Source organism: Phallusia mammillata, chromosome 6 (genome assembly GCF_965637545.1).
Source record: "Phallusia mammillata chromosome 6, kaPhaMamm4.hap1.1, whole genome shotgun sequence".
Lineage (NCBI taxonomy): Eukaryota > Metazoa > Chordata > Ascidiacea > Phlebobranchia > Ascidiidae > Phallusia > Phallusia mammillata.
Window position 1 is genome coordinate 26,672,748 of NC_137257.1, and position 15,368 is coordinate 26,688,115.

A 15,368-nucleotide genomic window follows, 5' to 3' on the forward strand; every position below is an offset into this window, starting at 1 on the left:
ACGTTTCAATGGAAACCAGCAGAAGAACCAACGAGCAACTACGAAGAAATCGGAATGGAACGTTTGTACAACCAAGATGAATACGTTCAAATGTACTGGTAGTGGATTCCTTCAAATCGCAACTTACTGTAAATCACGTTTGTGTAACTTGTGTCAAGTCCCATGTAGTGAGCGTCAGATATAACTATGAGCTGTCAGGCTGTACTGGATTAAATGAAATCGCTCAAGCGTGCAACGATTTTTAATCATTGTGAGATCATATAAAAAAGCTTTATCCCGACAAGATTTTATTCAATGTGGGCGGTGGCAAACAAAAGCATTTAACACATTGGGCATATCCTCCTTGTCGGAATTTAGGAAACCCCGTATGGTGGCGCAGAGCTATTGCAAGTTGCCACTGTTGTAGAGATGACGTAACAAGCAGGGGCGGCTCGTGCGAGGGGGCTGCGGAGCTGCAGCACCCCCAGTATTTTTACTTGACATTCCTTTTCCAAGTTGTTATACAAAACAATCTTTACAGATAGTTTTTATGTTTGATCAGTGTATACTAAGAATAACTTTTATGGCATTAATCGACATTTTATCAAAATTAATAAAAATTTTGTATTATTTAAAAAATAATAATAATAATAAGTTATCTATGGCGGAGCTGCAGCTCCAGTTTCGTGACGTTTCATGACGTTTTCAGTTGTGCGCATGCGCACTTGGAAAAGCTACATGCCGGGCGAAATAGGCGAGAGGGGGCTGTGGCTCGCGCAGCCCCTCGCGTGACGTCGCGCTAGTTGTGTTGTCTGCTTCGCGTCAGTGAGCTCCAAAGCCAAACCCGTGTACTGTGTTTTTAAGTTCGACAGTGAGTGCAGTTAAATAACTATTTTGCTATCATTAAATTTATTGTTTGACTGTTAGTGGTGACTTTTTAAGATGACTGTAAGTGGGTAAGTTCAGTTTTTACAGTTATCATTAAAATAAATAAGTGTATCTAACACCTTTAAAAGTCACAATTAACCTTTATAATAAATAACTGAATTAAAAAGATTTATGAAAGTATGGGACAAAACATCTGTTACTCCAATGTCATGCAGGAATAAGCAACAACAAGAAATACTCAGTTTTAGTTCCTATAATGCTACCAAAGAAAAGTTATATTTGTGACTGTGAAGTTAAATGCCTTACTGAAATTCAGGCAATATCAAATGCAGAACAAACAACTGCAAGTAACAGGAATTTTGAAATGAAGACAAAAAAAGAGTGAAGACAATTTGTGGGGGCAGCACCCCCACAAATTTTATGCACGAGCCGCCACTGGTAACAAGTAGTACAAACATTAAACGGTGTAAACTGTAAACACAAAATATTATTCAAGGAAGAGATTGGAACGTTGAAACCAGTCATACATGAATAGGTTGCACGTCCCTCACAGAAAGTGAATGTTGAACGGCCGCCACATGTATATACGTTAGGAGAAAATAGCCAGTGTTATTGCTGTTCACCAATGACTGTTGTGAAGTAAAACGTTGGGAAAATTTTGGAAATTCGAGCAAGAGTTATTGGTGGAAAGATGTTTTCTTGGCAACTTGTGACAACAATTAACTGCATTTTAGTGACGATTGTGTCAACTGAAGGTGAGAACTGAAACACTTGGTTTTTTTTTTCAAACTGTAAACACCAGAACTTCGAGGTTTGTACAGGACGGTAAACAGAAACTGTTAACAATTTAATGTCAACCTTACAAAAACGTGGGTCTTTTTTAGACTATATGCATTTTCACAGAAAAACAAAATCGGTTAAAACATGCAAATCTTTGGGTTTTAACAAAGAAGTTTTTCAGATTGTTTTTGAGGATAGCTTCTGATTTTGTGTTTGGTAATTTGGACTAGAGCAGTATTTAGGATTAACGCTGACAAGATTTGTTTAATTCTTTACTACAAACAGGTAACAACCTCACATCACAGTGGACAACATGGTCACAATGCAGTGAATCTTGTTACCAGGGAACACGGTATCGAGTTCGTTTCTGCAAAAGTTCGGATAAAAACTGCACCAGCTCACAAGTGAGTTGTAACAATAGCTAGTTATGTTCGGTAGTGTTTTGTTTATAGAAAATACAAGTAGGAATAAACGAATTATATCTTTCAGATTGAACCATGCAACACAAACGCTTGCAGTAGAACGAACATTGCACACAGAGACATTAAAACTTGCAATGCAACTTGTAACAACACTGGATGGTTGAAACGAACAAGATACTGTTTGGACCCTACGAAGCCATTAAACGGGAGTTGTGCAACGTCTGCATATTTCCCCTGTATGGGGTCTTGTGCTTCATCTTCAGGTTCAACGCCATCAACCCAACATGCATCTTTTGTCACAATTCCGATTAACCAACAGTCAACAAAAGGTATTTTTGAAGGATAAACAGAAGCATGAAAACCATTACTTAGCTATAGACGTCTTTGTTATATCTGTGAAAAATTACAAAACACACAGTAAGCGCCGGGAATTTAGATCAATGTAATATTGAATCGCATTGTTTGCTGAGATAACCCTGATAAGTAAAATATATATATTTCTTCAAAATAATAGTGACCTTTATTACACTGGACTCTTAATTTTTAGAATGCAAAGAAAAAACTAAATGCCTTGTGCTTGTGATTCACAGATTTGCCAAGTCAATATAATCAATGGATTACCATCGCAGTTACTGGGTGGGCTTTATTGTTTGTTGTTTTTCTTCTGATACTTGGGTTCGCGTTGTATAAAAGGTATGTTGATAAACTGAATTACTTTTGTTAATCAACAAAAGAAAACGCGATGACGTCATACAATATTTGCAGAAAGAATATGAAACAAGTTTTTGACAGAAGTGAAACTACGAACAAAGTTTTAAGATCAGGTGTTTAATTTAAATTTAATAGTGATACCAATATGTCTGTAGAAGCATCAAAACTATGTTTTTGTCAAAGTTCGTGTGGAATCGCCTGACTACGAAGAGTTCAACATTTCAGCAAATAAGCAGCCAATCAGAAGCAACGATGATCTAAACCGACCAATCAAAAGCAACGATGAATACGAACAGCCAATGGGAAGCAAGTCTGCATATGAAGTTCCAATGACAAACAAACAACAAGTCAAGCTGGGAATTATGTCTTACAGCAAAGATGATTATGTTGAAGTAAACAGTTAGCTGCTGTTTTATTAATGAACGTAATGATCAGCAATTTAAGGCTTTTAAAAAGTTGCTGTTATTGCTGCTATTACATTTGTGTGCAACAATTTGCTTCATGAAAGTTTACATGCAATAATAAAGTACTTTACCGCACAAACACTTTCTAATATAATTGGAGAAGTTAGCATCCTAAAATATGCTAGGAGCCAGGCAGCCTTTTAGCATGAAATCGTCTTCGGGTTTTACCAACACGCGGCCTATTACTCTTACTCGTTCAACGTCTCGAATTTTTGAAAAAAATTGAATGTTACATTTCCAACTCTGTTATAAGATGCTCTTTGTCCGGAAAAATATTGACCAAATGATCGAACATCAATGCCGTAATAAGCCGTTGCAATGGACATAAATATACCCTATGCGAAAATTATAATTTTGTGAACTTTTGAAAGCGTTGGTGGTTAAAACTATTCAGAGTAGGAGTAAGTAATCAAAATAACACTATCTTGTCTCATTTACCCTCCGATTTCGTCTTATGTATCCCATGTACAGACATCAAAGAAACAAGAAAATGTATTCGCTGCAAGTTTGTTAGATATGCTTTGCAGTAGTTTGTAAAGAAGTTGTGAGAAGTTAGTTTATTTAGCAAATTACCTCAACGCGAATTGACTGTGCTTTAAAAACAGATTTCAAAATCAAACAAATTCGGTAGTTCCCCTTCGTGCACGCCAACAAGGAATCCTACAACGTGATGGACCACAACGCAGCAACTATAAACCTCTGGCTACATGCACAATCATAAGGAAATGACAGTTATCGAAGGACGCGATCCCAGACGCACACAAATAGATGGTGACTATCCCAGGTTGGAACTGCCATGGAAAGTTGAATAAGTAACATCGAACCATACAAGGAAACGTTTTGTCTTTTTTGTTCGATTAAAAACGTGATTTGTGTACACAGTAAAAGCATTTCTGTGAAAACCGTTCCAGAACACCCAGAGTATGAAGTATTTAGAGTACTTCAGCAAACCAACAATCAAGCTTAAAGCATAAAGTTATAACTATGAGTTGTCAGGCAGGTTTGTTTGAGCCGAAGATTTAGTGCAATATGGCAGACAAATAAATGATGGCGTAAACACATTGGGCATATTGTATAGAAGGTATGTTAATAAACTACTTTTTTTAATAAACAAAATAAAACGCGATGACTTTATAATTTTGAAATGAAAATTAAACATGTTTCTGACAGAAACGAAACTACAAAACAAGTTTCAAAATCAGGTATGGTTTTTTAATTACCATGTCAGTTTGTCAGTAGAAGACCAAAACTAAGTTTTTGTCAAAGTTCGAGTGGAATCGCCTGACTACGAAGAGTTCAACACTTCAGAAAACAAGCAGTCAATCACAAGCAACGAAAAACCAGACCGACCAATCAAAAGCAACGATGGATACGAACAACCAATGAGAAGCAAGTCTGCATATGAAGTTCCAATGACAAACAAACAACAAGTCAAGCTGGGAATTATATCAAGCTGGGAACTGGTTTTTCATGAACTTTGTCGATATTACCAATAATTAAAGTTGTTGTTTCAAATAACGTGAGTATAAAATAAATATGAACTGGTTGCCTTTAATGAAGGTAATGTTATTGCTCAGATTATATTTGTGTGCAACAATTTTATACATGATAATTGAAGTGTGATATTAAAGGATTTTACCACACGATAACTTGATAAAATGATGCGAGAAGATTGCATGTTAAAACATGAACACTTCAGAAACCAGTGTTTACAAACAAACGCCTCTATTTCCCCATTGTCACTTCTTGTTCAGCGTATGGCAGGTTGCTATTGTATGTCTAACTCTGTTTTTAATTGTTACTTGAGGTGAAAACGCTCAGCCTAATGGTGGGACCTATGTGGTGGTACTAAATATTGCAGGTTATTACTATGGAAAGCAGTTTCAATCGGCATAAATATACCCTTGCTAAAGTTATACTTCTGTAAACTTTTGACAGCGCTGACGGTTCCAGCTATTCGGGTTGAGGTAAGGAATAGTAATTTAAACAACATTACAATCTGGTCTCAATTATCATGAGGTACATCATGCGGTATTTAGTACCACCCGGACCCACGTACAGATATTAAAGAACCAGAAAGTGTATTTGCTGCAATGTTAGCAATGCTTTTTATCAGAAGTCATTTTTTCAGCAAATCACTTCGAATCTGCTTGAAAAACAGATTTAATCCAATCAATCTTTTAAGTAATTGTTTTTTTGTGTGGATCTAAATGAAGGATGCCACATAATCGGCTCACTAGTCAGCTACACAGCAAGTATAAACCGCTAGCTGAATGAACAGTCATAAGGAAATGACGTTTATCGAAGAACGCGATCTCAAACGCACACAAATAGATGGTGACTATCTCAGGTTAAAGCAACAATGCAAAGTAGAATAGATAACATCAAGCCATGCAAGAAAACCAATCGAAACGTTCAAATGTTACAAATGAAACAATGGACTCATTGCTAACCAAGATCAAGGGGGCTTATCTAATGCTTTGTGCAATAAAACTGTGACAAAGTTTTGTTCAAAGTAGTATAAGGTAGTTTATAAGAAAGAGATAAAAGCAAAAAAATTATCGTCTAAAATCCGACCGAACTAACATATTTCAAGCTTATAATTATCAAATTCCACAAAAATACGAAAAGATCATTGTCACTTCGACTGACCATAATGCCGATGTAAAGCCAATTTTTAACAGTCGGAAAAAAACAATCAACAAAGCATTTCCTAAATGGTATGAACAAAATAATGGCACTAAAGAACCAGAATTCAAAAAATCAAAACTCCCAAAAGGTTTTCCCAAATGATCACAATAGCATCAGTGATAAATTATAACTTATTACAAATTTGTGAAGTAAGATAACAAGTCAACCCCACTCATATTACAACTTTCTATAAACAAGTTAAAATACATTGATCAGCATGAGTTTGAAGGGTTACACGTCATCGTAACCCTCACGTGACCTCAGGGTTGATTTTTTGCAGGTTGATGGTGAAGACGTTGAAACGAGTTTAGGTTATTTTAACGTGAGTGATTCCAGTGGGAGTTGGGTAAAATGCCTAACTGTACTACAATAGATTTAAACATAAATATTTCTGTAGTATTTAATAAGTCTCAGCAGATAATATATTTTCACCCTACACTTTGTGCGGGTTACGATCGAGTAGATACGGTAAAAGCAGCGCAACTGCAGCTGGTTTACCATGAACTACCTATTGTATGTTAGGTTCAAACCACACTCCTGCATTTTCTAACGTACAAACTTTGGGCAGATATACACGACTTGGTATTTTTTTAGGGACGTTTTCACCACTCTGACTTCTCTCAGGTGCTGCAAGTGATAACGATTACGTCATAGGGAACCACCCTTGGATATTTAATGTGATGTCACAAGGAGTGATTAAAGGGAGACGTGGGTTAAGGACGGGTTACTTTAACGTAGGTGATGATTGCAATGCAGACGCAAGTAGTTGTTCAACATTTACTTGTGAAGACAAACAGGTGTAACTGATCAACAAGTTTTTGACAAAAGTTTTTAATTGCTTGGAAGGATGGTTGCTAGGCAACTGGCAACAATCATCTTCATTTTGGCGTCGGTCTCGTTAATAGAAGGTGACAGAAATAACGCAGTTGGTTTAAGACAAGAATGTATGGGACTTACATAAAAGCCCACGGTTTGCAAAACTTGGGTAGCTAAAGCTTACAGCAGTAGTTCTCAAACTGTGCGTCGCGACGCCCTGGTGCGTCGTTTCAATTTTCCAAGGCCTTTGCAAAATATAGTTCCGTTTCGTGGCTTTTTGTTGTTGTGTCAATAAACACAATTTTAATAATACGTTTCCTCATTAACTTTTATTTGCTGGTGCGCGCAATTCCAGAAAACTTTACCAAAGGTGTCGCAACAAAAAAAAGTTTGAGAACCCCGGCTTACAGGAACGCATGTATTTAGACTTACACGATTTAAAATTGAATATACCAAAGAAATATATTAATTTATGAAAAAAACGCTATGTTGTAATGATCATACGGGGAAGTGAGATGTGATACGAGTATTTTCGACAATTATGCTAAAATAACAAAACTTATTTGCACATTTTTTGTGGTGTATCTTGTTAACTAATGTTACATGTTGCCTAAAACAAAAGGTTTAAGGGTCGGGCGTTCCCGACTGTTATGTCTAAAAACCGTTGGCCCTAACAAGGCTTCTCATGAGGTCTGTTATTGCGCAAAAAACAAACAATCATAACGTTGCTTGCATAATTGTGAAAAAATGTCACCTGAAGTTTTTATCACTTTACCCCAAACAGGTAACAACGCCACCTCACAGTGGACAACATGGGGTACATGCGATGAATCTTGTTTCCAGGGATTACGATATCGGCTTCGTATTTGTGCCGATTCGAATAAAAGCTGCCAAATAGTACAAGTCAGTTGCAGCCTAAGTTGATTTTGTTTTTGGCAAGCAACACTAAAATGCAACAAATCATATCCTTTAGAATGAACCATGCAACACAAACGCTTACGAGAGCACCAACACAGCATTCATAGACACAGCTTGTAATGCAACTTGTAACTACACTGGATGGTTTAAGAGAATAAGATATTGTTTGGATCCTACCAAGACATTAAACGGAAGTTGTTCGCAGTCTGCTTACTACAATTGTATCGGGTCTTGTGGTGCCACTTCTACCGCAGAAACAACACCATCAACCCACCAAGCAAACTTTGTAACAATTCCGACAAACCAACAGTCAACAAAAGGTATTTTTGGAAATTATTAATAGCATCAAACCATTGCATAGCTATAGACAGGGTTGCCATACCGTCCTTATTTCTAAGATTTGTCCTTATTTTGTAGGGCAATGCCTTAAAACAGTTCATTTTCCTTATTTCTAAGAAATGTCCTTATTTTTGACTAGAGTCCTTATTTAGTCTTATTTTCAACAATTACAAGTCAAATTCCTGCTACAAGTAAAAGTAAACCTAGACCTGAGCTGTCGAGAGATGCACAAAGTATTTTCTACGAACAAGGAGTTGCTGGAACAGACTGTTCCTGGGCAAAAAATATGACATGTGATATGTCATGGTTCGTATAAATTAATAGTGACCTTTATTACACTGGACTCTCAAATTTTAAACACAACAAAAAACATCCAAACTAGATGTCTTGTGTTTTTGATTCACAGACTTGCCAAGTCAATACAATCAATGGATTGCCATTGCGGTTACTGGGTGGGCTTTGTTGTTGGTTGTTCTTCTCTTAATACTTGGGATCGTGATTTATAAAAGGTATGTTGATAAACTAAACACTGAATGATCATTCAAACTAAATAAAATGGGCAACACATAATATTTGCAGAAAAACATTCATCCAAGCTTCTGACAGAAACGAAAAGAAAAATCAAGTTACAGGTTCAGGTGTGTTATTAATTTTATATTGAAGGATCAATGAATAAATTAAAGTTGTTTTTATTCGAAGTTCGTGTGGAATCGCCTGACTACGAAGAGTTTAACACTTCAGCAAATCAGCATCCGATCAGAAGCAACGATGATCAAAACCGTTCATTCCGAAGCAAGAATGAAGACGAACAACCAATAGAAAGCAAGTCCACATATGAAGTTCCAATGACAAATAAACAACAAGTCAAGCTGGGAATTATGTCATACAGCAAAGATGATTATGTTGAACTAAACCGTTAGCTGGGTTGCACGAACTTTTTTCGTAATTAAGAGTAAATCCAATTTGTGTTACTCATGCAGTTTTAAATGACGTGAGTTTAATATAAACATTAATTAGTAGGAAGGAACATAATGTTATTGCTTCTAATATATTTGTGTGTAACAATTTGCTTTGTGATATTTTACATGCAATAATCAAGTATTTTACCGCACAACCACTTTCTAAAATAATTGGGGAAGTTACCATCCTAAAAAATACGCTAGGAACCAGGCAGCCTTTAAGCATAAAAACGACTTGAGGTTTTTCAAACACGCAGCCCTATTTCCCATTGTAGCTTTTTGTTCAGCGGCGGAAGGTTAATTTTACATTTCCTCACTCTGTTTCAAGTTGCTCCTTGCGCAGAAAAATATTACCCCAATGATCGGACTCCGATACCATAGTGAACAGTTTTAATAGACGTAAATTATAACTCTGTGAACTTTCGAAAGCTTTTGGCGGTTAGAGCTATTTAGGATGATGGTGAGTAATTAAAATAACACTATCTGTTCTCAATTACCTAACTGGCTCGTCTCCTTTATCCGTGTTGAGGCTTATATTCCCACGTTCCACAAACCATTCGGTATCTAACGCTAACATGCAGTATTAAGCGTCACCCGGACCCACGTACAGATATAAAACAACTAGAAAAAGTATTCGCTGCAATGTTTAGCAATGCTTTGCAGTAAAGTTTGTAAAGAAATTTATATTTCCATCCATGTGTTTGACGCGAATCGACTCTGCTTTAAAAACAGATTTAACAAAATCAAACCGGATCGGTAATTTTTTTGTGAACAAAGGATACCACGAAATTGGCATACTAGTCAGCTACACAGCAAGTGCAAACCTCTGGCTACTCGAACAGTCATAAGGAAATGACGTTTATCGAAGGAAGCGATCCCAGACGCACACAAATAAATGATCATAACTATCGCTCGGATACATTTGTGCGCAACGATTTTTGAACTAAGAATGGAAAAAAAATGTAGTGCAATGTAGCAGACAAAAAAACACACACTGGACTTATTCTCAGGTTCTTGTATGGATATAGGGAAATCACCATGTTGAACTGTATCCTTTAGGTGGCGCACAGCTTTTGCTTGTCGAAGAGATAACGTAATGCGTATAATAAAGGTAAAAAGGTATGAATACACTAAAATTGATTCAAGGAAGAGATTAGAATGCGAAAACCAGGCATACATCACAATGGTGCACGTCACCCATAGAAAGCTATTTTTAACGTCCGCCACCTGAATATACGTGAGGACTGAGGAGAAAAGAACTGTTCACCAACGACTGTGGAGTAAGACTTAGTTTGGGAAGTTCGAGTAACAGGATTGGCTGGAAAGATGGTTTCTTGGCAACTTGTGACAACAATCATCTGCATTTTAGGGACGATTGTGTTACCAGAAGGTGAGAACTAAAACACTTTTGGTCCTTATTCTCAAACTGTTAACACTAGAATTTCGAGGTTTGTACCGGACGATAAACAGAAACTTTTAACAATTTAATGTGAACCACACAAAAATGTGGGCCAATTTTTTTTAAAGTATATGCTTTTTCACAGCAAAACAGCATGGGTTAAAACATACACGTCTTTGGGTTTTAGTTAAATTGTTTGATTTTAGAACAAAGAAGTTTTTCAGATTGTTTTTAAGGATAGCCTGGGTAGCATCTGATTAAGTGTGTTTGTTAATTTGACTAGAACATTTTGTAGGATTAACACTGACAAGATTTGTTTAATCTTCACCACAAACAGGTAACAACGTCACAACAGAGTGGACAACATGGACGTCTTGCACTGAATCTTGTTACCAGGGAACACGGTATCGGATTCGTTACTGTGAAAGTTCGGACAAAAACTGCTTTAGCCCACAAGTAAGTTGTGAATTAGATTGATTATGTTCGGTAATGTTTTGTTTAAAGCAAATACAAATAGGAATAAACGAATTATATCTTTCAGATTGAACCATGCAACACAAACGCTTGCAGTAAAACGAACACAGCATACAAACCTGTAACTTGCAATGCAACTTGTAACATCACTGGACGGTTTAAACTAGCAAGATATTGTTTGGATCCTACGAAGCCATTAAACGGGAGTTGTGAACCGCCGAAGTATTACCCCTGTAACACATCTTGCGACGCCACTCCAGTTTCAACGCAATCAACCAAGCAAGCAAATTCTGTCACAGTTCCGACAAACCAACAGTCAACAACACGTATTTTTGAAGGATAAACAGTAGCATGAAACCATTGCATACCTATAGACGCCATTCTTATTTCCGTGAAAAACTGCAAAACATATAGCAAGCGCCGGGACTTTAGATTTAGACCAATGCAGTCGATAGGGTTTCGTATTCAGGAGCTTATTTGATACAGAAAGTTCAAAACAGCTTTGGCCTGAAAATCTACGAAACAACCAAAATCAAATTATACCCAAAAGTTTGTTCTGACTCCAATAAGAAAATACTAATTTGCCATTTGACCAGACCAGTATTGCCGATGTTAAACCAGTTCAAACATTATGAAAAAACATTTAAGAAGCGTTTTTCTACTTTTGAAGAACAATATAATGACACAATGGACCCCCAACGCGACATGCTTTGTTACGAAAGGTTTTCCCAAGTGCTTATACCATCGTCAGTGATATATTTCAACTCTATGACATGGGTTAGTACAGCAAGATGACAAGTCAACCCGCCTCACATTACAACTTTCTATAAACTTTGTGGTTCAAACAAGTTAAAATACATTGATCAGCATGAGTTTAAAGTTCTACACGTCATAGTGACCCTCACGTGACCTCAGTGCATCTATTTTGCACATTGATGACGAAAACGCTGAAACGAGTTCGCGTTACTTCAGCTTAATTTTTCCTTAGCTCTAAAATTCCTGACTTTACTACAACAGATTTGTTTAAACATAATCTGCAACCAACGTATTAAATAGATTGTAAATCACAACCTTCTGTTTGTGCGGCTTACAATCGAGTAAATACCGTAACGACAGAACGACAGCGCAACTGCAGCGCGTTTAATCTTGGAAGACTTTTTGTACTTGTACTTAGAACTAAACTTCTGTATTCTCTGAACATGTTTTTACACATTTGATCCACATGCATTGCTTATTTACACTTCATTGCATCCTATTGGTGCAATATCCGATTTGGTAATTGTTTTAGCGCAATTAGGTTTCATGGAATTCTCTCACTAAACAAAAAATCACGGCCGAAAAAAACTTTGGATTTATAGTTACTTTATTTTTAAGCCCCAATGTTAGGAATTGTTTTCGAATCCCAACTACGTCAGATGTTACAGATGATGGCGTCATAGAAACCCTGACATGTGACGTCACATTGGATAATTAATATGATGTCACAAGGAGTGATTAAAGGGCGACACGCGACTGGTTAAGAACGCGTCACAATGTATGAGTCAACACCTGATTGCAATGCAGAGACAGGTAGTTATTCAACATTTACAACTTTACTTGGGAAAACAAACAGGTGTAACTGTTGTGTTGTTGTGAAACAAGACTTCAGGTCTGCAAGTTGCACAATCAAAAAGCGATTTTGTCAAAGTTTCGGATTTTGGAGCAACACCATTGGTTGGAAGGATGATTGCTAGGCAACAAGCAACAATCATCTGCATTTTGGCGACCATCTCGTTAATAAAAGGTGAGAAAATAACGTAGTTGTTTTAAGACAAGAAGGTATAAGCATTTTATAAGACAGGAAAGTAAAGGAATTTTGAACTGTGGTTGCTAAGTTGTAATGCCTCAGAAAACGTGGGTTCGAGGCCCCAATTAAAATGCAATAAATTTTAAATGTTACTTAATAATGGTAATGACAAGAAGTAAGATGTAATAATTGCGTTCTGGAATTGTGTAAAAAATAACATAAACTTTTCACTTATTTTTTCTACTACACTCTGTATATAAGTGGTCGTGTTGTTAACTAAAGTAAACTCCTGTGTAACACAAAAGGTTTCAATGTCAAGTGCATCGCACAATTGGGCTAAATCGACCCAAAAAGGGCTTCTCGAGAGTTTTGTAGGTTGGTCTGATCCTTTACCACAAACAGCTAATAACGTCGAATTATGACAACTTTACAACAAAAGTTGGTAACAAATTTTGTAACTAATTTACTGCTTACAGGGCGAAACTTCACTGCACAGTGGTTAGCATGGTCTTCTTGCAGCGAATCTTGCTTCCAAGGTACACGGGATCGAATTCGTTTATGTGTGAATTCGGATAAAAATTGCACAAAGTCAGAAGTAAGTATCAACCTAAATTGATTTTTTTGATTATGTTTGAAAAAAAAGCGTACAGTAATGCAACAGAGAAATGCAATGCTTCAAAATAATACAATACAGATTGAACAAAATGAGATTGATTTTGTTCAAATGTAACAGTTCAATGTTTTGAACAATGAAATATAGGTTGACCAATGCAACACAAACGCTTGCTTAAGAACCAACACAGTATTCATAGACACAGCTTGCAATGCAACTTGTGACAACACCGGGTGGTTGGAACGAATCAGATATTGTTTGGATTTTACCAAACCATTGAACGGAAGTTGTGAACCAACGATTACGTACGAAAACTGTACCGGTTCTTGCGACGTCACTTCAGCTTCAGCGCAAACAGCAACAACCGATATTAGTAAGGAATATATGATTTGGGATGCAATGCAAAAATGTCCTCTTACGCGTTAATTACCAATTTCTTTTCTTGCTTATGAATACAAACTTACTACGCTTTTAAATACTTCTACTTGTGATCTCATGACGTTTGTGAAAACCGTCGCATTTCATTTGTTAGGTTATACTGGCTGAGTATAATATTCACACAAAAACTGTAGACTTTATCCGTAGATAGGATTGACGACCCAAACGCTTCTTTCTCATCGCTAGGAACAAACATAAAATAATTGACAAGTTTCCGACCTTAAATTAATAAAGTCTTAAGGTGCAAACAAGGCCCAGGCCAAAAAGGTGATGCAGCGTAAACCAATCGCGCAACGTTAGTTTATTTTGGTTCGCTGTTTCACCAATCGTCCCAACACTATCAACTAAATGCCAAGACTTCTTTTTTACGTTTGTTTTGTTTACGTCTAGTTACCACAACAGCCGGACCAGGTGACGATGGCAACATGACCACGTGGATAGCTGTTGGAGCTTCAGCAGGCTTCGTTGTATTGCTTATCATTGTTATAGTGGCTTGTGCATGTTATAAAAGGTGAGACAGTGCGACAAATATAGCATGCTAAAGTAATAGGAGTTAACACATTTTGCTTTTCAGAAAACAAAGAAAAGATCCCACAAAAGAAGGTAATTTAGTGTTTGTCTGCACTTTAAAAATAGCGTTTTGTCCAAACATAGCTTTTCAAGAGGTTGTAATATTCGCTACAATAAAAATATAGTAAAATGCTTTTTCCCTTAGTGTAACTGTGAGCCAACTTATTAAAAAGGACATCAATGAAAAAACCTTGCATGGGCCAGTTTGAGTTATAGTACAACAAACTTACAAAATAATGTCATAGCTATCACTTTTATTGCAGATACACAATATGAAAACGGGACGAATATGCAAACTTTAGACCGCGGAGAAGAGCCTGACATGATAGAAGAAGCTTATGGGGTAACATTTCAAGCCACAGAGACAACAACATTCACCACTGAACCACCAGCAACAAACACAGAACAACATAATGAGCAGGATTTATACGCAAGACCGAAAAAGCCCAGGACCACTGGGAAGAGATACATGAAGACGCTTACAACGAACTTCACGGGAAAAGCTCAGTAAAAGCAATGGAATACGACACTACAGATCATTTTAACCAAACTATGCCAACATTGCCCCAACTTTCACCATTGAGGCGGCTTACAATGAGATAGACGAGAGAAAAATAAACTCAGGACAAGTCAGTGACGAGAATGAATATGAATTCATGGCTGGACAAGCGACTGCGTATTCGACGTTGGAAACGGAAAGATAAGATGGAAATGAGTCTGAATATAATCGACTCCAACTCCCAACTGTGACTGTGGCGTACGATATAACAGAGTGATCTGAACTCGGAACATACGTCTGTATATGGACAGCTTAATCTGGGATAGCAGCCGTGAAAATTTAACAAGAAACATTTCAATGATTAGATTGCTATTTTTTTATATTGGAGTTCACATAGCGACAAAAATGCACTGAAACAACCACCAAGCCGGAAATAGCTGCGCAACGTTAAGACGTTATACAAATAACAAGAACTATTAATTCGAATACAATTCGAATTGTTACATCTCAAAAAGTACTTAGTATTCATGAATACGAATACACGCTTGGGGTTTATTCGAATTACACGTTGTTGTTTTTGGTCAACAATTCGTGAAAACGAATACTTGATTCGCATTATTAC

The 15,368-nt window shown here is 36.9% G+C and overlaps 1 protein-coding gene across 1 annotated transcript; it reads left to right on the forward strand.

The window, feature by feature from the left end:
* Positions 1 to 1,394: 1,394 nt before the first annotated feature.
* On the forward strand, positions 1,395 to 14,896 carry LOC145234571 (uncharacterized). Its single transcript, XM_080099283.1, has 12 exons — positions 1,395 to 1,622; positions 1,933 to 2,051; positions 2,137 to 2,398; positions 2,660 to 2,762; positions 2,835 to 2,893; positions 8,708 to 8,923; positions 10,704 to 10,822; positions 12,482 to 12,623; positions 13,103 to 13,162; positions 14,068 to 14,188; positions 14,252 to 14,280; positions 14,511 to 14,896. Exons 1-12 carry the CDS (start codon positions 1,559 to 1,561, stop codon positions 14,756 to 14,758), a joined length of 1,542 nt encoding a protein of 513 aa, XP_079955409.1. The 5' UTR covers positions 1,395 to 1,558; the 3' UTR covers positions 14,759 to 14,896.
* The last annotated feature ends 472 nt before the right edge of the window (positions 14,897 to 15,368 follow it).